This window comes from Pagrus major, chromosome 9, assembly GCF_040436345.1.
Source record: "Pagrus major chromosome 9, Pma_NU_1.0".
In the NCBI taxonomy this organism is placed as follows: Eukaryota; Metazoa; Chordata; class Actinopteri; order Spariformes; family Sparidae; genus Pagrus; species Pagrus major.
The window spans coordinates 33905332-33929198 of NC_133223.1; the positions used below are offsets into that span (position 1 = coordinate 33905332).

Here is a 23867-nt window from a genome sequence, read left to right on the forward strand (position 1 = left end):
ATATAAAAAACTAGTTCATTAAAAGTCTTATTGATTCTTCTTCATGTGAAGAATCGCCCGAAGCCACGCCCCTTCCGGTCGACCTCACGGGACCTAGAATTTGTACACTAGTCAGCAGAAGAGAGAAATAATGTACTGATCCAGTTGAACTGGGTCATGAAGCACATGATGTTTGTCAGTTTGTTGTATTAAAGTCAAACCTCATGTAGTTTTGTGTTAAAGCGCTCAGTGAACTACATCGTCTCATCAGCACCAGAACCAGCACCAACATGGAGCCAACTGGGCTCAGAAAAGCTCGTAAACAAGATGAACGTCATAATAAATCTGCTCATATTGACAACTGCAGTTCTGCTTCTGGTTCAGTCCTGTGAGCTGCTGATATACAGGAGCAGCTCTACAATGTGTCAGTCAGGAGACGACGTCACTGACGACTCTGTCGGCTGCGTCGTCTTCATAATGACGTCACAGTCTGATGTTTCATTAGTCTGATGACAAACATCATCTGTGAGATTCAAACAGGATCAACACATCATCTGTCTCTCTCAGCTCTCATACTACTATCAGTGTCGTACTGGAGTCAAAGTCAAGATATGCTGTTAAAATATCACTTTGGTAAAAGTTAAAGTCACTCATGAATATTACTCGAGTAAAAGTCTTAAAGTATCTGATATTAAATGAACTTAAGCACCAAAAGTGCCAGTAAAAGTAAATTATTCATATATTTACATGTTTACACTGTTTACAGGCCGACTGCTTATCAACTAATCGATGTGATATTCTGCATTTTTCTGATGATCAGAATCAGTGTTCGTTTTGTTGTTTGTTGTTTTTAACTCAGATTTCTGTTAAAATAAATACATTTGAAAATGTTCAACTTGGTAAAAAAGTAACTAAAAACTAAAGTTATCACATAAATGTGGTGAAGTGGAAGAAAATGGAAAATACTCAAGGAAAGTAAAAGTACTTCAAAATTGTACTTAAGTAGACTACTTGAGTAAATTTACTTAGTTACACTGCATCACAGCACACACACACACACACTGTACTACACTGTGTGTGTGTGTGTGTGTGTGTGTGTAACTGTGTGTGCCTCAGTTGAGTCTACAGCTGCATCTGAACTTGTTCTGAACTTGAGTTCTGAGCTTTTGTCTCCCTCTTGTGGCAGTTTGGTTTCTCTGCCACAGACTCTACATGGAGGCTGTTCACACCTGGTTTCACCATCACAAGTAAACAGCTTCAAGCCGTCAGTTCACACCTGATGTTACAGGAGCGACCACTCGTCACATCACTGGGACCAACAGACACAGAAAGAAAGAAGTTGATGGAGAACATCTGCTGAGTTTACAGGAGAAAGACACGTCAGGTTGGACTCTGATAAACGTGAAGAAGAGCAGACGAGGACGGGATGCAGAGCAGTCACTGTACTTTATTTCAGGGGAAACAACATTTTCTTCTGTACAATATTCAACAATCACCTCCAACAGAAGCCCTCGAACCTTTTAAATACACAGAAATTAAACTGCCGACAGTCAGTGAACGCACCGCCGTGTTGGTCTGAACTGCAGGGTGAAAATATTCAGGGAAAGAATTCAAACATTAATGTGTTCATATTTAATATAAAACATAAAGACCAGTGAGGAAAACATCTAATCCATTAAAACCAACTTTAAACACATCTGCTGCGTTTATTGATCTATTATGTATTGACTGACTGATTGATTGATTGATTGATTGATTGATTCTCAGCAGAGCTCAGGAGGAACAATTTAATCCAGTTTGAACTTTAACGTCTTTAAAAGGAAACAGTTTCATCTCTAATCTGGTTTATTTTCACATCAGTCATAAAAACACTCGACTCGTTGTTCTGATACCATCTGATCCAAACTGGATTAACTGAACCGACCCATCGGTTGAGGATAAATTCAGGAATAAATTTAACATCATCAGATTCTCGGCCTGAAGCTCGACTCTGAGCTCAGAACGTCACATTAGAGTCAATTCAGGAATAATAATAATAATACAAATAATAATAAAGTGTTCTGATGCTGCAAGTCTTCAACATTCATGTTTGAGATTAATTCACACAAAATGACGACGTTTTCTTAAAGAAGGGCGTTAAAGTGACCAGAGGACAGAAAAGTCTTACAAATAAAAACCTCCAATTGTTTCTGTTTCAATGAGCTTCTGTCGATTTTAGACAAAAAAAAAAAAAAGAAGAGAAAAACTTCTTTTTGTCTCGTTCACATCAAATATTTAAATAAAACAAAGAGGAGAGAGGGAGGAGCCGAGGGTTTGTGTCGTCGCCCTGATCGACAGAGGAGGAGGAGGATGATGTCGTGATGATGTCGTGATGAGAGGTGAGCACCAGCAGGGATGTCTGAGGTATCTAACACACACACACGCACACACACACACACACACACACACACACACACACACTCGCGCACACACTCACACACACCTTCCTCCATAGGAAGTTAGTGTTCTGAGTTTTCCACATAAATTAATAAACCCAGATTGTTTTTCATTTGTACATCATCATCATCATCATCATCATATAAAATAAACAACGTAAATCTATTTGTCATATTAACATTATAAAGGATTCTGTGTCCATAAAAAACAAACTCATGCTAAAATCACAATCTGAAACAACATTCATATTTACAAAGTGTGCAGCTTTAAACTCATCCGACCGTCGATCAGACTCAAATATCAAATAAAGAAACCGGGCTGAGTGTCGACAGCTGCTGCCACTGAAACACTGAGAGAAGAGGAGGCAGCGGACCGGAACCAGTCTGAGGACGTTCAGCGTTTACAAAACCAGGTCCCTGAACGCCTCTCTGGTTTTGATGTTTTCAATGTTTCTGATTCTGGATTCTCCCGACGTGTCGCCTCCCGTTCGTACGAGACGGCGACTGAACAAACGTCACGTCGTGTCACATCAGAACGTCTCATCCTTCAGTGAAACTCTTGCGGGACAGAGACGACGCTGAGACTTTGCCGTTTAAAATCCGGCGATTGTTTCGTTACAAATCGCACTAAAATTCAACGTCGTCACGGTTTTAAACAGCGGGGAGAACTGCCTGCTGGGTAACGGGCGACGTTTGTTATTTCAGCAGAAAAACAAAAGCAGCGAGCGTCAGAGAAAAGAAGAGTTTTTGGCCTAAAAACAAAATACAAAATCTTTCCTGAGACGTTTTGAAATCCATCAAACATACGGAGCCACGAAGCCGACGAGAGATTATCAGATGAGTAGAAAATATAACATCCACAACTTATCTTTTAAATAATTTGATCATATACATAAAACTATTTGTTACTCTTTAATTTCTCTCGTTTTATTTTTCCAGCCTTTAGTTTGACTACTTGTCTTTACTCTGACACAAACGTACGGAGGCCTCCTGGGGTCAGCTGAGGAATAAAAGCAGATTTATAGTTTCACAATTAATATTTCTTTATAAACTCCAGTTTTAATTCCTAGCATATTATTTGTGCTAAAGTGTTTAAAAGGTTTTTTTAAGTCCACGTTGTTGCTTGTGCCAATAAATAAATAAAAATAAAATAATTTACTGATTTATTAAATTACATTTTTTGATGTTTGACTACATTTTGTCAGTTTTGAGGCTCCACAGAATCAGAAGAAACCACAAACAGAGAATAAAAAGAGGAAACCAGCAGTGAATATTAGAAAAACATTAAAATAAAGACATGCTTTAAAAACTCACGTCATGATGCTCGTGTTTAATCTGAACTTAAATCTGGAGACTCAGCTGATCTGTCTATCAGTGGCATCGATCAGCTGATTCTGGTCGTTTGGTTTGTGGCGAGGAGAAACTGATTATCATCTGAAGTCGGTCACGATTGAAAAAACTCGATGCGGTTCATAAAAATGTAGAATCGTGTTCTGATTGTCTTATTGATTCAGATCCAAACTGAATTTAGAGCGATAGAAAAGATGTCGGATAAGGTCAGTCCAGGGAATAAAGTGAGGTTAACTGGACAGAAACTAATTATTATTTTCAACATTGATTAATATCATCTTCTTTTTTTTAAAAATCTTTTTTTTTTATTATTTAATGCTTTATTTTCAATATTTAATTTAGTGCATAAAACATCAGAAAACAGCTTCACAGACGGAATCAGTTCTTGTTGTTAGTGTTTCTTGTGTTTTCTGTCCTTTAGTTTTCTAAACTTTGGGAGTTTACTTGTTATTACTGTCGCTGGATGTTAGAAAATTAATGCCACATTAAACAAACGTTCTTAATATTGATCAAACTCAGTGAGTCATGTTGCAAAGATGAGCGTCATGGCTGGGGAGCAAAGAAAACGCTAAAATGGCGGAACGACGTCTACTCACTCGTTTTTCACCGTTTTCTGACGTTCGAACAAATTTTGAATCGTTGGTATGAAAAATATCATCCCATTAAAGGATTATGAATATAAAGTAGCTTTACAATAATAAAGTAAAGCTTTTGCTTGTTTACAGGACGACTAACCCGTTATAACAAAAACAACTCTGAGATAATTAACATGTGATCTCATTATAGTGTATAAAATAAAGTAATCTCAGCTTCACTACAATCTGTGTTATAGTCGACACATTTCTGTGATGTTATTTAAATTAAACCTTTAAATCTTTCATATATGTCAGTGTTTAAAGTTTCTCCTCGTATGTTTGACTTTCTGTCTGGATCAATAACCTGATCGATAAACTCTTCTCTCTGACTCTCAGGTGACAATGGAAATATATCTGTATATATATTTATATATTCATGATCTGTATATATATATACAGCGGTGATACAGACATTCAGAAGCTGTTTCTTATTGGCATCACATCATTCAGAGAAACAACAAGTGTCTAAAAACTACAGTCGCCCTTTTTATACTGAAACCAAACAAACGCTTTATCGTCACATTATCGTAGAAAAAGTCCGTCCAGGAAGTCTTTTATTTTGTAATAAAAAAGAGGAACTGATGTCAGAGGGTGGAGGTCAGTGCCGCTCACCCTGCAGAGAGGAAGAGACTCTCTGCCACGTTGTCCACCGGGTCACATGACCGCTGAGCGGCTCACCTGACCGGGTCACCTGACCAGCTCGACTTCACCTGAATCAGAGACAGAAAACGCTCACTGAGGGAGTCCCTGCTCCGTCCTGATTGGTCCGTGGCCTGGTCATAGGCTCGACTCTTTCGGTGGGTAGTCCACGTTGGTCACCATGGTGACAACCGTGACGATCTCCTCGGGCGCCGTGACGCTCGCCTGCCGCTGCATCTGCACGACGCGTTCCTCCACGCAGCCGGCCGACAGCCGAGCTTCAGCCTCGTGGTCCCAGCACTCCTCGATGGTCTCACACAGCAGCACCAGACCCTGCAGGGGCCGCAACACACAGGGTCAGGCGTGAGGGGTGCATCATGGGTCAGGTGTGAGGGTGCATCATGGGTAATGTGTGAGGGGTGCATCATGGGTCAGGTGTGAGGGATGCATCATGGGTCAGGTGTGAGGGATGCATCATGGGTAATGTGTGAGGGGTGCATCATGGGTAAGGCGTGAGGGGTGCATCATGGGTAAGGCGTGAGGGGTGCATCATGGGTAAGGCGTGAGGGGTGCATCATGGGTCAGGCGTGAGGGGTGCATCATGGGTCAGGTGTGAGGGGTGCATCATGGGTCAGGCGTGAGGGGTGCATCATGGGTAAGGCGTGAGGGGTGCATCATGGGTAAGGCGTGAGGGGTGCATCATGGGTCAGGCGTGAGGGGTGCATCATGGGTCAGGTGTGAGGGGTGCATCATGGGTAATGTGTGAGGGTGCATCATGGGTAATGTGTGAGGGTGCATCATGGGTCAGGCGTGAGGGGTGCATCATGGGTAATGTGTGAGGGGTGCATCATGGGTAATGTGTGAGGGTGCATCATGGGTCAGGTGTGAGGGGTGCATCATGGGTAATGTGTGAGGGGTGCATCATGGGTCAGGTGTGAGGGGTGCATCATGGGTAATGTGTGAGGGGTGCATCATGGGTAATGTGTGAGGGGTGCATCATGGGTACGATGTCACTGGTGAATTGTGGGTAATGCGGTGACTCACAGCGTGTTTCTGCCAGCACTCCCTGAGCGTCGGCCTCAGCTTCTTGTGGACCACCACCTCCTGCATGTCCTCCAGAGACGGATGTTGACCGATCTCCTCCTCAAACGGCAGCATGTACTCGTCCACTGGACCTGGATCAGAGAGAAGGGGGACCATCAGAGTCCAGGACGAACACACTAGACCAGCATCATCACTAACAACTGATCCGTCCTCCCTCCCTGCCTGACGCTCTCTTACCATCAGCAGCTTTGCAGCGTGAGGCGAGCTCCCACAGCACCAGGCCCAGAGCGTACATGTCTATCCTCAGGAAGGCGTCTCTCTGGAAGTTAATGGCCCCCTCCAGGACCTCCGGGGCCATGTACCTCCTGGTCCCCACCTGACACACCAACAGGGACACATTCATACCTGGCTTCAAAGACTCTGATGCTGTAAGACAGACTGGATTGGTGGAGCCTGACCGGTCATCTGTCACTGTGTTCCCAGCTCTAAAAACTAGAGTATTTACTAAATATTATAATGTTCTCTGTTATATGAAATTACTTGAAGATGTCAAACTGCAGCTCATCTAACAGCCAGAAGGTGGAGCTCTAACAACACCACTGAACTGAAGGACAGATTCATCTTTAAGAACAACTTCTTCCCTCCTCATTCCTCCATCATCACTGTTACAGGACGGACAGATTCCTCAGGTGTGCTCTCCGAGGTGGACTCACCTGTCCGTGAGTGTCTCCAGGAGATTTTCCCGCCTCAAACCTGAGAGCGAGGCCGAAGTCAGCGATGCAGGCGGTCAGGTTGGACTTCAGCAGCACGTTCTTACTTTTAAAGTCCCTGAAAAGACACAGAGTGACACCTCATGTCTGACAGAACATCTCTGATCTATTTATGTACCTGTGTGTGAGTGTGTGAGTGTGTGATGTGTGTACCTGTGTGTGAGTGTGTGATGTGTGTACCTGTGTGTGAGTGTGTGATGTGTGTACCTGTGTGTGTTTATGTACCTGTGTGTGAGTGTGTGATGTGTGTACCTGAGTGTGAGTGTGTGAGTGTGTGATGTGCGTACCTGTGTGCGACAGCAGGCTTGTGTCCGTCCTTGTGTCCAGGTATGTCTTCGTGCAGGTAGGCGAGACCTCGAGACATGGACTGAGCGATGAGACACAGCTCAGACCAGGAGAGAACGTTGGCCTTCAGGTAGTCTGTCAGAGAACCCTGAGGAGAGAACACAGAACACAGAACACAGAACATGACCTCGTGTCACAACGTGTCACAGGACCTGATGTTGAACAGCTGCAGCTTCTGCAGTCGCTCTGTGTTAATCTGATATCTGAGGTCACATTTATCTTCTGTTTGAAACTGTGTAAAGTAATTATTGATTTTAAAAATGTAACTTAATCTTTATTATAATTGTTGGAATTGTCTTATTACATTATTACATTGTATAAACAATATCACATCGTTTCAACTGAATAAATTAGAAATGTTTTTATCTCATCTATTTACCTGTGATGGGCTGTAACTAAGTACTGTACTTTACTCTTATTCACAACATTTACTCAATGTAGTAAAACAATGAAAGAATAACAAATACTAAAAATACAAAATAACTATGAATATCAATAATCAGTAGATAACCTTATAACACAAACACACTTTTATCATTTTAAAACAAAAAAGAGTCCTGATAAGATTATTAAATTATAGTGCAAATGTAAATAGCAGCGTTGTAAACAGTACTCAAGAGTCGTACTCGAGTCAAAGTAAAGATATGGTGTTAAAATATTAAGAGAAGTAAGAGTTAAAGTCACCGCTATGACGAGTACTCAAGTAAAAGTATCTGATATTAAATGTTCTTAAGTCTCAAAAGTTGAAGTAAAAGTAACTGATACGTATATTTACATGTTGGTATAAACTGCATACTGGAATGTAACCAAGTATATTTGCTCTTGTACTGTACTCGAGGTACTTGTCCTTTACTTGAGTATTTACATTTTCTGCAACTTTACACGTCCTCTTCACTGCAGACATTTTAAAATGTATTTACTTGTATTGACCCACAGTATAAAGTACATACATACATATAAATATATCTATAATTTACTTTAACTTGCCTTTGATACTTGAGTACATTCAATATAAGATACTTTTACTCAAATATGACTTTTATCTACTTTTTACAAAACTGGTTTCCACTTTATCAAACAAATGCAGTGGAAGTGAAGCAGAAGTAAAGTACTTTAAAATAGTATTTAAGTTACATCCTGTCACTGGTATGCAGTATATACCAACATGTAAATATATGTGTAATTTACTTTTACTGTAATTTTGATACTTTAGTATCAGGTAATTTTTATTTTTTATTTAATTTTTATGGCTTTTAAAATTTTCTTTTGAAAATATAAGAGTGTTTTTATTATTACGGTTGAGACTGATTATTTATATTCTCAGTCATTTCAAGTATTTTCATTATTTGTTATATTTCAATACTTTTTACAGCATTAACTCAAATGTTGTGGCTGATAAAATGTTAAATTAAAAATAAACAGTAACTTAATCATTTGAGTGGAGCCCGACTTCCTGCCACAGTTTAATTTGATCAGTGGGGTTTATTCATGTTTGGTTGTGTGTTGCAGTTCTGCAGGTGTCCAGCAGGTGTCAGCACCTTCTCATGGTAGGCGGTGATGAGCCACAGCTCCATGTCCATGTTGCTTCCTCTCTTCTCGGCTCCGAGGAACTGCAGCAGGTTTTCATGTCTCATCCCGTTCAGGTTGAAGATGTCGTACTCGTTCTGCCACGACTGCTTGTCCTGAATACACACAAACACACACAGGTCAAAGGTCAGAGGTCATGACTGTGACCTACCACACATCTGAACACAGCGTCACGGTCCAGAGATTAGACAGGACCCAGAAACTGGTTTTAAAATGGACCACTGGCTGATGTTTCACTGAATGACATCAGTTGGATATTTTTTACAGTGTGCTGACTGAAGGCCAACAGACAGAGAGACAACATGAAGATAAACACTGAAGGAAGTGAAGAGGAGGGTGACAAAGTACAAGATATTACAAAATGATTAAAGACTTAAAGAGAAATCAAAAACTGAAAATCACTTTACTACATTTCAGATTAAAGTCAGTGTTTGAACAAAAAGACAACTCAGCTGCCTGCACTGTGTGTGTGTGTGTGTTTGTGTGTGTGTGTGTGTGTGTGTGTGGTCAATTGAGGTCAGTGGGAGTTTACTGGATGCTGATTGGCCGAGGACCCGGCCAGCCTGAGGGGGATTAAAGCTCTGAACTTTAAGGCTGAACACGCACACCCACACACGACAACACACACACACGCACACGACAACACATGCACGCACACACACGACAACACACACACACACGCGCACACACACAGTGGTGTTTCCATCTCTTCAGAGGACATCACACTGACTAACGTACTTCTGTAACCTTAAACTAAAGCTGCAGGACACAGATAGAATAAAATAATGTATGTTGTTCTGACAGATTCACCACTGAGACATAAACTACAATTATTCCATCAAATATCATTTTTAGAGCAAAAGTATTAAAATCATGATGGTGAAGCAAACAAACTACCGTGAAGACAAAAATCAGTGTTCTCTATTTTCCTGGTGTGAATAGTTGATCTGTTTAGAAACAGCTGATTGGATGAACTGAGGGTTGTTTTTATGTTTTGTACGTACGAGAGATTTGTTATGAATCAGCTGGACTCATCACCCGTCACAGTACAGGTCAAATAAAGGTGGAGCAGTTCTGTAGAAACATTATTAACAGTAGCTGTTTTCTCTGCAGCTCTACGGGACCTCACTATTATGATGTTTGTCACATTTGTCAAAAATGTACAAATTGTGTGATTGAATTTGCACTTGGCCTCATTGTGATTCTCATCATATTTGGATTCGCTGTGCAGCTCTCGCTTAAACCAAGTCAGATCTTAGTCGCCACAATGTGCACGTTTTCTACCAGGCAGCCAGGAAGTAATGTGACTCGTCAAAATAAAAGCTGAATAATGAGATCATGCTGGTGTCTGATTAAACAGCTGATCACTTTAAAAGTCACTGTCACACAAGGATGTTATTAAGATTTAAATGATTTTACAAACAGAAGAGCAGCTGAATCCTTAACAACAACAGATAAAGACACTGATGGTCAGATGTGAACCACAGTGGTGTGTGAACACTTCAGTTGTGCGTCTGTTTACTTTGAAGGCTCGTTGTGGTCGTCTCACAGCTAACGGTGGCTGTGTGGCGTGTGATGGTGTGTTTGAGGACGCTCGGACAGTACAGACCTGGATGGGGAAGATTTTGACAGCGACGTATTCACCGAGCAGCTGAGCCTTCCACACGCAGCCGAAGCGCCCCCTGGCTTTGATCTCCAGTAGCTGCAGCGGCTTCTGGCCCAGGATGGGGGAGGGAGGCATGGGGCCGGGGTCCTGAAGGAAACAAGGAAACAACCTGAGTGACGGTGACGAGTCTCCTCCTGCAGCTCTGACTGATCTGATCCTGAGAAATACGTTTAATGTCATCACGTCACAAACCACGATCAGGCCGAGGCAGCCTGGAGGGACAGTTCTGAGGAGAAACCAGCCTCAGACGACACGTTGCCTCCATATGAGCAACATAAACTCTGAACACTTGAGTATAAATCCACCTCTGCTGACTGCATGTTCAACCTGCTTTCATATCAATCATGCACATCATCATCTGATCAATACATGGAGACAACATCTGTCCATCAGTGCACAACAACCACCACCACCACCAACACGGAGCATAAATACAAACAAACAAAAAGACGAGTGTGTTTTCAAAAGAAACGTCAGGCCGGAGGAAGATAAAGATGCAAAATTAAACCCAAAAATGTGAGAAAGGAATCAGAATAAGGCAGTGATGAAGCATTCTCCAGTGAAAGTTTGGTCTTCTTACCTCGATCATTATATGAAAGGCGTGCTGAGAGGCAGAAACAGTTGACAGAGTCAGAGACAACAAGAGGAAGCAGAAACACAAAGAAAGAGAAGTGATGGAGACTAACTCACCTGATGTGAGTGTTTACCTTGACAACATTCACCCTCACACAGGGTTTTATTCACTGTGTGAGGCTGCAGCGTTCTGAACCCTCTGCAGCTCCACGGGTTTCTCAAGATGACAGTAGTCAAGTTAATAAAAGCCTGAACTCATCTCTCCGGGATCTAATGTGCAGCCTCTCATGTCTGTGATGTTTGTGAAGTAGAGTTTAAAACACTATTTACACGTTTGTGGAAACTAAAGTCGTCATCAAGACGTCCACCGACGGTCACAAGTTCATCTCCAGCTTCAATAGACAGGAAGTCAAAACGAGAGCGGATTCATCACAGATCCCTTCTGTTCTGTGTTTGTTTAAAGACTTGAAAATGATGAATCATCCACGGACGTTAATCAATACATCATATACACCACGTGTGCGACTAATGATTATTTTCATTATTGATTAGTCTGCTGATTATTTTCACAATTAATCTTTTAATCTATAGAATGTCAAAAAAATGAAAAAATGCTCGTCAACACAATTTCCCAGAGTCCAGAGTCTGTTGATCGACTCGTCAATGTATTGATTAGTGACTCCAGCCAATACAAAGACAAATAAACAAGTGAAGACGAATCTTTCTCAGAGCTCAAAGTGACAACATCAACTTCATCTTTAAAAGTAAAACAAAAAGATTCAGAGCCGAACGCATTTCATCATTTCAGTCATTTATCTGCTGGCTGCAACTAATGATCATTTTCATTATCAATTCATCTGCTGACTACTTTTAGGATTGTCTAATCTATGAAATCACAATCACAATTGGGAAAATGCTGATTACAATTGAGCCCAAAGTGAAGTCTTTAAATTTCTTTTGTCCGACCAACAGTCCAAAACACCAACACTCTTCATTTACTGTCAGAAATGACAAAGAAAAGCAGCTGAACCAGACGCTGTTTGACATTTCTGCTTGAAAAATGAAACGATCATCAAAGAAGTTGACAATTAATTCTCTTTAGATCGACTAATCAATTAAATCAGCTAATTGATGCAGCTGTTGTATAATCGTGGTGACAGGCCTGAGATCGTTTGTGGAAAATATAAAGTTGTGTATTATGTAGTGTCGTCACGAGGCTGTCATTCCTAACTCCGAATCGATACCTTGAAAACTATCGATATTTGATACCGCGAGGGAAATTTCCCACAACATTCAGGTCATAACATTTTTATTTAAAGGTAAATATAACGAGGCTTGTGTGATGTGAGTTTAAGCACAACAACATCTACGTAAAATTTACTCCTGGAGGAGGCGCGAACTCGCTGCCTGAGAGGAGAGCGAGAAAACACAGCTAGTACTGCAGTATCCGTACTGCAAGAGATGAGTACTGAAACCAATTCAAATATTCAGTATCGATAAGGACAGTGTGTGTGTGTGTGTGTGTGTGTGTGTGTGTGTGCGTACGCCTCACCTGTGTGGGCACCAGGACAGGTGGGTAGGCCAGTTTGTGGTGTCGGTACATCCAGAACGAGAAGAGGATGATGGCGGTGATGGCCATGATCGGGACCAGTGAGTACATCAGAGTCGTCAGCACCGGAGGAGGTGTCGTCACTGGTTTGTTTGTTGCTATGGCAACGGAGAGGGAGACAAAACACTCAAGTCAATTCATAAAGTTACAACAACAACAACAACAACAACAACAACAGCAACAGCAACATGGAGAACTGACTTCTACTATACTCAGACATTGAGTTTCTGAGTATAAAGTGATAAGAAATAGTTATAAAACTGTAAAAACAAAGTTGTAATATCTTAAAAAACAAGATTTAAGAAAATGAGATAACTTTATTTAACCAGTAACAACCAGTGGGACCAGTTTTTATGAGAATAATGACAATAAAGTATTAAATATTAGTGAAATATATATAGTTTTTAAGGAGATAATGCAAAAAGCAGTGCCAAATACAATAACAATAGAAGTAACATTTAGCACCTGTCAATCAACGTAATAATGCACCTGATACTAAACATTATGAAACTAATAACAGGAAGTGCTTTTGCACATCAAATAAATGAAAATACTACTATACTATATAATACTAATTTTAACAGTAAGAAAGTAAATTTATGACAAAAATCTCTGAAAATGATGAGAAAGGGCAACAATATGAGACAGAAGTCAAGTATATTGATCATAAAGTTGTGATACTGCAACATAACTTTCCTGGTGGTCGTCCGCTGTGGCAGATGTTTTGGTGTCAAAGTGAAAACATTTCTGATTTAAACATGATGCTAACAGGAAACCTGATACTGTTAACGAGGGAGAAACAGTCAGTCACCTCACTGAGAAGTTGGCGGTGCTCAGCCTGTCGCCTGCAGCTCGTCATCTAACAGCTCGTAGTCCATTACTTCTATCAACTGGACAAACTGTCTGACATATTTGCTGAAAATGTGTCTGCTGTTTTGCTCTGCAGACACATTTTAAACTCACTGACCAACACCGTACTTCCTGTGACTACTTCATAATGAATATAAATTAGAGTTTTGCCCGTTAAATCTGAAGCTGCAGCAATGTCCTGTTTGCTTTAGCAGTAAATCAACACAACACTCTACAGACAGTAGTGCTGGGCAGTATATTGATATTATATAGTTAGACTATATATCATTTTAGATTTTGGATGTCATTATTTGGTGTTGGCGAAGGCTGAATTACTGATGTCATTTTCTGAACCATTTAATCATTATATCCACATTACTGATGATTATTGATCATCCAGTATTTTGTTAAAGTACCAACAGTCGTCTCTACAATATTGTCACAATATCAATATCAAGGTATTTTAAAATAACTGTGTAAAAACATTGTGACATTGATTTTATCGCCCAGTCAGCATTTAAGGAGACCTTCTGATGAGATTTCAAAATAGTGAGATTTATATTGCGTTTCATTTTACAGCCTTGAAATATCACAGTATTATTATAAGACCATATCCCCTAATCCTCACAGGAAGTGAGCGTCTTCTCTTGTAAAATGTCCGGTGTAATCAATGTCATTGTTGCCACATGACGGGATCCCTACTGATGGTCAGAGGACGACTGTCAGTGACCGATAAATAAACTGTTCATACGGGATTAAAAGACCTCATGTTGCTCTGGATGATTGTCTCCAGCTCTACTATCCTCCACAAGAAAGTGAATGGCAGAAAAACTTGAGGGAGATGAATTGTGGCACGAATCAGGAAAGAAACAGTAAATAGATTCTGAAAATGGGTGTTTCTCATAGTGTAAAGATCCAGGCTGTCAAACAGGTGAACAGGTGAACAGGTGAACAGGTGTCTTACTCGGTATGGGCGGCTGGTTGCTGTCAGGACTGTAGAAGAACTTGTCGTTACACAAACTTCCTTCACAGCAGCAGAAGAAGACCTCAGGAGCATCTTTCTTCTCCACACATTCACTCCTGTCAGGAGGAGAAGAAGAACATCTGATCACACTTCCTGTTTCAGCAGTTCATGAACTGATAATTCAGTTATTGATTATGAGTTCTCTGTGCTGAACGTGTCGTCTGCAGAAACAACTTGTTTCATTCAAACACGTTTGGGCTCAAGGGAAACCAGTTCAACAACATGTAGAGACACGACAGGAAGACAGGAAGACAAGAAGACAGGAAGCTGCTGTCACACTACAGCACAGAGAGAGAGAGACAGTGAGACAGAGAGAGAGAGACAGAGAGAGAGAGAGACAGAGAAACAGTGAGACAGAGAGAGAGAGAGAGAGAGAGAGAGAGAGAGAGACAGGAGGAGCAGTCAGGTCAAAACATGTTGACTCAGAGAACAAACTCAGGTAAGACTTGAGTCCAACAGGTAACCTGAAGACTTCAGGTGAGGATGATTTAAACAACATTCTTCTTCCTGTCACACGTCAGCTCTGAGAAATGTTTTAATACCTGGGACGTGACTGTTGTTCACCTTGTTAAAGAGCTGTGTGCTGTCAGAGGGACTGACCTGCTGAGATAAAGGCTCAACAAAATAACTGAAGCTTTGAAGCTTTTTACTTATTGACATCTTACACATTATCCGCTTTCACACAGACGGGATAAAAGAACAAACAACCAAAAAAATACATACTGACGAAAACTATTAACAAGGTCATGGGACGATCACTCAATCAAGTTTGCCCACTTTAAAGTAAAAACGCACTCAGTAAGGAGCAGTCTGTAGTTCAGGTGAAGAAATGTTAATGAGCAGAGAAAGATCCTCATTGGCTGATTTTTTCTGCCTAAACAAACTAAATCAACAAACTCTCTTTGTTTTCATGACTGAGTAAACAAACTGAGCTTAAAGGAAAACACAGTTTATACTGTTTTACTCTGTTTATATGTGGCGGACCCTGCCACCTTTCTAGCTTCAAACAGTGTTCTGGGACCTTCTTCTCCTCTGAGAACAGCTTGATTATTCACTGGTGGAAACAGTTTGTGATATTACCTCATTAATATTGTAAATATTAAAATGCTGAGTTTGAATTTCTTTTATAAAACTACAGAGTGCTCCACGAAGTGCAGGTATAAAGTATAAATACAGGTTCAGGTTAAATGAAATTAGATAAAATGTTAATGGAAATTCAGACCTCACAAATTAAAATGTAAGACTGTTTAAGGACTTTTGAGGCCTTGTTTTTATACAACTAAGACATTTTAATTATTCTGAAGGACCTGCACACAGCCTGTTTTCAGTAGCAGCCCTTATACTCCATCACATCCCTTAATGTCGGATATTTAACTGTTCCCTGATTCAATAAAAACTCTTCTGGTGGTAGAGTTGTCGCCCACAGAGCTGCAATCCTCTGGAATAACCAACCACTACACATTCAAGAGGTGAGCTCCGTTAACATTTTCAAATCCAGACTGAAAACATCCATCTTCTGTTCATTCTGACTGTTCTCCTTTTCAGTCCTGTTAACGATCCACCGCATGATCCTCGTTTTAATTACTCACCTCAACCACGTCCTCTCATTGACCCTTTTCTGTGTATCTGTGTGTTTGAGTGCTCATGAATGTGTGTGAAAAGTTTGCGATGGGTTCAAATATCTAAGTGTTTGCAAAGTGTCCTTAGCTGCAACACCAACCTTCAACATGTTCCACTAATCTGAGGTTGAACAACTACAGATGAGGTGGAGGTTTCTCAAATCTGACGCCATTTTCACGCAGAGACTCCGCGTTATCGCTGCAACGAAGGTTTTTTTAAACGCGTTTCCCCCAAGGTGTTAATCTAAACATCATCCTGACCCACCATGCATCCTGGAAAGTGACAAAGTTACGTTTTTTATCTAAATTACATAATTACATAATCACCATCAGTAAACAGCAGACCCTGTCTGACTCTCACTGGCAGGGAGGGAGGCTGTTTTCTGGGGGAAAGTTCACTGAAGTCTCGGTCGGGAGGGCTGACCGTCACGGTGATTTTTTCATAGATAGTAACTACAACAACACAATAGTGGAAGGAGACACACACTTGGTGAGTTAAAGTTTTTTGCTCTGAGTCACGTAATCACCGCCGTTCAACCTGGTTCTGCTGCCGGGAACAGACAACTGTGTTTCAGGCAGAAATGTGACGAAGAGGTAGTAGGATAGACAGGAGGGCAGACAGGAGGACAGACAGGAGGACAGACAGGAGGACAGACAGGAGGACAGACAGGATGACAGACAGGATGACAGGCTTTTCCACGAATAACTGCTGTATTTTTTTCCTCATATCAGTTGCCAAAGACACAACCAGTTACCACATCACTGTTTGGTTCTGTAATGTTGCTCTGTGGGTTGATGAGTGAAGGATCTGTTTAGCTGTCAGACTCAACACCATCAGACCGACACGCTCCTGATCCTCGCCTCTGCTGCGGCCCTGATACTACCTCTGGAGGTGGATCAGAGCCAGATCAAAACTGTCCCCCCTCTTTGTCTCTGTAACTTTCACGGCGAGGCAGAGTATCGGCACATGATTCCTGCCTTGAAAGGAGCAGTGTGAATGGGCCTTAACATGCATTGCGACGTGGACGTGGAAGAATCTACATCGATGCAGAGACAGATTGTAACTGGAAGTTTGCAGCCTGCGTCAAATAAAGTTGCAAAGTTATATTAAAACGTCAGTCATTAAGGTTTGTTTCTGCTCCCTTTATGTACGGAAATATATACGTCTGCATCTGTAAGGAAACATGCAGAAAGAAAACCTGTGTTTTGAAAGCGAACATCTCAGGCACATGTTGGATTTTATGAAAGCTCGAAGTGGAAGGGACACACTGTGCAAAAACAATGGATGGGAAACCAATAAAACATGTTCAGATTTGACTCTGAGGAGACAGAGTTCACCATCAGGTTCAGACTGTGTGTCACTCAACCTGTTCTGGTGTGACGGTCTGAGATAAATGATACAAGTTTTTTGGACTGTGACTCTCCTGCTGTCTGACAGTCATCAGTTACCTGTCTGACAGTCATCAGTTACCTGTCGTAACAGTTGACGTCGTCCAACCAGCAGCCCTGTTTGACCACCTGAACCACTCCGGACACATTCTTCCAGGTGGCGAAGCAGTGAAGCCTCTTATCTTTCTCTCCGGAGCAGGTGACCACCCCGCTGAGGTTCCCCCGACTCTCCGACACCGAGGAGGACGAGGAGGAGGAGGATGAAGGGTTGTAGTTGTAGTGGACACACTTCTGGGTATCTGAGCGACCCAGGATCGCACCTGAGGAGGAGACGTTAAGACACGTTAACAACACATCGATCCGGATCAATGATTCAATGCTATTGATTCAAAGTGAAAACATCGCTCTGTATCATCCTCGTTAAGGTTTGAAGGTTGGAAGATCCACACTGGACGGTGGGAAGGATCATTCTTTTACCTGAGTGTCGTCTTACAGGAGACATGGATGTACTGATAAGTGCCTTTAATTTAGACCTTCAGCTAACAATCATTTTCACTGCTGATTCATCGATTAGTTGATTATTTCCTTGATTTATCGATTAGTTGTTCGTCAGAAAATGGTGAAAAATGTTGATCAGTGTTTCGTCCACAACCCAAAGATATTCAGTTTACTGCTGCAGAGGAAAGAAACCAGAACATATTCACATTTCACAAACTGACATCAGAGAGTTTTGACCTCTGTTTGGTCTCATTAGTCAAATCGATTATCAAAATAGTCGAGGATTAATTCAATAGTTGACAACTAATCAATTAATGAGTGCAGCTCTACTTTAATAACAAAAGGCTTTAAAGGTCACAGAGTGGCACTCGTAAAATGTAAACTGTGATGTCTGTGCACATGTAGACTCATTGTTTTGGTTCTTTGGACCTTGTAGGAGAGAAAACAGATCATTGCCTCTCTGTAAGCATATCTGTGCTCCTGAAAAACGACTGGCTAATCCTCTTCGGTTAAACGGCGCTGGCAACTAGTGTCTAAGGTGCTGTAGCGCCCCCTGTTCTGGTGCAGGCTCAATAGTTCGTCTGTCAAGAGAATTCATATTTGGACAATTGAAGGTATCTTCTGTTGCCCAATCCTAACGCAATGCCAAATTTCAGTCTCCTTGGATTTAAAGTGCGACCACAAACGAGCGAGGAAATGTGTGCGGACGGACAAAGAGACTGACCTGTAAAGCTGCTGGTAACAGCGAACAGTGGAAGTTAAAGTTTCTGCAGAGCAGAGATGGTGTCAGGAACCAGAATCCTGTAGTCTGTAAACACCAGATCCTGCTCTCTGATCTGTCTGTGTGCTGGTGTGTGGTCAGCTAACATTACCTGGCAGTTAGCAACACTGGATTAGCATTAGCATGTTGGGTATGATGTCATTCCTGAATGATTATTAAAAATTGGCTGCACGTCTCATCAGCTGGTTCACCTGTATTATCATTATAACTGTGTGATATTCTATCATTTGAAGCGCTGCAGGCTGATAGTGATCAGAGCCGATAAACTCATGAGGAAGAACTGATCTGTTTGTTGTGGAAACATCTGAGCGTGCTCAGAACTGGAAGGTCAGCAGGTGAGCAGGTGAGCAGGTGAGCAGGTGAGCAGGTGAGCAGGTGAGGCTCTACACCGTCACAGAGCGGCAGATGAGATGCAAGGGATGCAAATCATAAGTAAATTCTTAAGTTGCTAGTCGGCTGCCTTAACAATCAATAAACGATTAATCATTAATAACACGTGAAGCTGCTGGACGTTCTTCCATTCAGAAACTGTTTCAGTCACTGACTTAATTTATGTTCGATGCAAAATCAGAGTCGGTTCCATCAGGAGTTAAAGAACAGGTGAAATAAACAGAAAGTTGCCTGAATGATCTAAATCACACAGAATAACGACTTCCTTTTCATTGTGGAGCTCCGTCTGTCGCTACTTAACAGCTGGTCCAACCAAATCCGGCCCATACTGAGGCTACTAGCTCACTGTGTTAATATCAGTTTGCATAGAATGACTTCTTCTGTTTTTTAATCAACGATTAATCAATTTCTCACTGTGTTCACACACAGAGACTTCTGAAAGAAGTTGGAGTTGCAGTGTGTCTACTTGGTGTCTAACGGTTTATGTACTAGTCCTGAACCACACGGACATCAGTGGTAAAAGCACGTAGACGCTAGCACAGCAACACGGAACATAAAATAGGAACATCAGAAATGTCAGAGAGATCGGACCATTGTTTACTGTTGGAACTGAAAATGACAACAGAAATAAATGATTTTGCTAAATTAAAATATCGCTGCAATGAAAATCCGTTGCCAGCTGTCTGCTCAGTGACTGCTGTTGTTAGTGTGACATCACAGTCACTGGTCTACATTGTGGCGTAATCTAAGTTATGCGTGACATCATCCTGCTGCAGAGTTCAGGTGTCACCTGTGCTGTTCCACACAAATCATACAACGTACTCGCAGTAGCCCTCAGTGTTACTGAAAGAATCTCTTCTGGATCAGAACCTTTGAATCTGTCCACTCCACAGACTGGACCGATCCATCTGGCATCATGACACCGAACAGCAGCTTCTCACTAAAGCAGCTGTCAAGTTTTGGTGAGCAGGAAAAAGGAGATGTGGGGCGTCAGATGTTCATATATGGTGCACATTTTTTAAACTGATAAGGAAATTCTGCCTCTGCATCTGATTTCAGTTTGGTTTGTTTTAATAAAAGTGCTACTGTAACACACACACACACACACACACACACACACACACACACACACAGGAAGCTGCTGGTTCTCATCCAGATGTTTTCTCTGCAGTAACAATAACATGTGTCCACACGTTCACTGTAACTGCAGCTCACCGATTTCTCACCACACACCCAGTACACACACATTATGTCACATTAAAAGCCTAGGCTGCACTTTTATTATGAAAATCTGCAGGAAGTGCTAACATTAACAGTGGCTTCACACCTGAAAACATGTGAGTTATAAAGACCAGTTATAGAGGTGTTGATTAATCGTTTTTCCAGCAGAAATCTGAAACATTGTTCAGTTCCAGCTGGTTAAATGTGAGGATTTGCTGCTTTTTTGTCATTTCTGACACTAAATTAAGTTTTTTAGACTAAAAAACTAGTCGTGTAAATGGTCGGCAGATTAATCAATAGTGAAAATGATCGTTAGTTGCAGCCTACATGTTCAAACAACAGAAAAACGGCTGAAATGATGAACAGATTTTCAAAATAAATCTGATTAATGATGGTTTCAGTTTTTAAATCTCACTGTGTTTTACTTTTAAAGATAAAACTGATGTTGAGCTCTGAGAAAGATTCATCCTCACTTGTTTGCTTTGGCATTAATCATATGTCAATTAATCGACAAGTCCATCTACAAAAGAATAATGAAAAAATTAATAATTGATCATTTTTCTAAACTCACATTAATTGGTTTTAGCTTCTCTAACTGAATATTTACAAGTTTAAAAAACTGAATATGTCTGGTTTGGGGAAATCAACACATTTTTAGAGCTGCAACGATCGATTAGTTATCAACTATTGAATTAGACAAATATTTTGATAATTGATTAGCTGTTAAATTCTCTGATGTCAGCTTGTTGACATTTTTCTACATTTGCTGAAATTTTTCAAAGAGCTGGACCAACATATTGTTCGGCTGATATTATCAGCCTGACACACTGGTATATGTGCCAATATGAAAGTTCTTGTTTTCAGAGATTACAATGCAAAACACTTGTAATTAATTATTAAACTCCCAGTGAAGTTCACTGTTTCACTGATGTCATTTTAGACTATAAAGTTTAGTGTTTAACTGTCATATTCCTGCAGCCCTCGGCATCAAGAAATGTGTTTGTATCAGCTGATATATTATTGGAATACTTTTTTAATAATATCGGTATCAGCCTCATAAATCAAGTATCAGTCAGGCTCTAATTATTGTAATTAATTTATGGATTTGAGTCATTTCTTTAAAACCAAAACTTGTTAAAGGTGAATATTTGAATCCTCCTCTGTGACAGTAGCCTGAAGATCTCTGGGTTGAGGACAAAACAAAACATTTGAGGATGAAACACTGATCCACATTTTTAACCATTTTCTGACATTTTACAAAAAGCCAGAACAATATATTGGTTGGTCGATGCTCAAATCGATATTGACTCAGATGGATCGGTATCTGTGTCCAATATACAGATTATAAACAAATTAGAATCTAGATTTTTAGAGATTATAAATTCATTTTAGACCAAATGTTTATTGTTACATATCTTTGAGGGATCACAGTAAAAAATGTGCCAAGATGTCATCACTGTAATTCTTCACTTCCTCACAGCCCCAAAGACCGAGTATCAGTCAATAAGACAGAACATCTAATCAATAATCACAAAACATAATCGACAGATTAAATGACGATGAAGATCATCAATAGTTCAGCCTGTTTTTCACACAGACCTGATGATCAACCTGGAGAAAAACCTGCAGATTATTTGATAATAAAATAATCATTACTTGCTGACATAGAATTTATATTTGTACAATTTGATCAAGTAAACTAATAATGTGTTGTTGAGAGAAGAGTCATCAGTGATGAGCAGCTGGTCCTGATATCTGATCAGCACAAATACTCTGATTTGTAGTACAACTGGAGACGTGTGGAGGAGGACGTCCTCCCACTGTATGTACAGTATGTCCTGCCAGGTACACACTCACCTGAGGAGCACGAGATGAGGAAAACACTGAAGGCCAGTTTGGTCGCTGATCCCATTGTGGATCCAAAGACTAAAATCCTTAATTTCAGTTTTAATCCCAAAGCGAAGACAAGCAGGATTAGCGTCCCTTTAAACCAGCGCTGCTTCTTGTTGGACACCGAGCACCTGCAGCATGTCCCGGCCACACTGGGTCCGGTCCTGGTTCTGACGGTTCACCGTGATACAGTGTGACACACGAATCCACCGTGAAATGAGGTGAATGTGCAGATACAGCCCGTGTGTGTGAGGCCGGGCCCGGTCAGAGAGGTGGATGTTAGCAGGAGGCTACAACCACTTAACATCAGCTGACTTTCAGCTCTGTTCCCCGGGATCAAAGCGGCTGAACGGGGCCGATTCACGGTGTAATAACAGCAAATGTCATTGGCAGGAATTCAGTTGGCATTTGACAGTGTCGAGCAGATAAACAGTCTTCTTCTCGGGCGTCAAACACGACATTTCCATCGATTAGCACTGATTTCCAAAGCGGGATTAGCTTGAGCTCCGACTGCCGCTAGCTGCTCCAGATTCCGGCTTTTATTTACAAAAACCTCCCACTTTTCCTCCGCGATAACCGTCACACAGAAGCAAAAGTTGAACCCGTGTGTTCACAACATGTCAGCAGGTAAAATAATCATATAACAGGCTGCTGCGGACGACGTGTCGGTGGTGTGACCCGGGATCAGAGTCCATGCCTGGAAAACAGCCCTCCGCCGTCAGCCGAGATGTTACCGAGCGCCGCCGCAGTCCTCAATCCGCCGCTGACGACCGCAGCTCGGTCAGCGAGCAGCTAGCTGGCCCGGCTACCCGTTAGCTTAGCTCCGCAGCTAGCAGCCCGCTTTGATGGGAGCGGGTTTCCAAACCGAGGAGGAAAACCGCAAACCGCAAACACGAGCCCGCAGATTTCCCTCAGTGCGGAGGTGGATCCGTCGGGTGAGTTATCGCGGTCCGAATGAAAACAAACATCCGAGGTTTGTTGCTCCCCGCTGGGCTTCCTCTCCGTCCTCACTTCCACTCTCTCCCTGCCCGAGCGACAAGAGGCAAGATGGCCGCCCGCTCAGATTATTTTGGAGTTTTGTTTTTTTCCCTTCTTCCATAGGCATCTGCCACCGCGGAGGGGATCAGCCGACTGACACCTCCGCTGGCCAATAGGATGTGTAGAAGCAGCTCAACCCGCATTCCTCCACCAATCCCGTGCGACGTCCTGACGCAGGGCTGCTGGAATGACGGAGAAGCCCCGCCCCCTGTCAGAGGCGAGAGAGTGGCGGGACGTCAGAGCTCAACTGATTAACATCATGGCAGAGATTAGATCGATTCAAGCGTATTAAAGGCGCACTATGTAAAAATGTGAGGACATTTAAATGCGTTGATCGCTTTGAATTGACAATAATTAAAGTGACCTTCCCTGCCGTCGTCCATGAGTCTCCTGTGGAGGTCACAGGGGCGTTTAACGGGCAGCGACCACGGTGATGAGGTGAAGTTAGAGATGTTGAGTTCCCAGCCGGTACCAGAACTGAACCGCCTCCTGGAGTCAGATTTACGACTCGGAAAGTCTGATGCACCTCAGCAACC

General features: G+C 41.7%; 1 protein-coding gene across 1 annotated transcript; it reads right to left on the reverse strand.

Annotated features, from left to right (window-relative positions):
* Window positions 1-1406: 1406 nt before the first annotated feature.
* On the reverse strand, window positions 1407-23368 carry LOC141002113 (activin receptor type-2A-like). Its single transcript, XM_073473290.1, has 11 exons — window positions 22261-23368; window positions 17596-17833; window positions 14446-14561; window positions 12576-12730; window positions 10394-10537; window positions 8736-8879; window positions 7140-7285; window positions 6796-6910; window positions 6320-6458; window positions 6083-6213; window positions 1407-5371 (listed from the first exon to the last, which is right to left on the reverse strand). The coding sequence occupies exons 1-11, from the start codon at window positions 22313-22315 to the stop codon at window positions 5177-5179; spliced, it is 1578 nt and encodes a 525-aa protein (XP_073329391.1). The 5' UTR covers window positions 22316-23368; the 3' UTR covers window positions 1407-5176.
* Window positions 23369-23867: the final 499 nt, after the last annotated feature.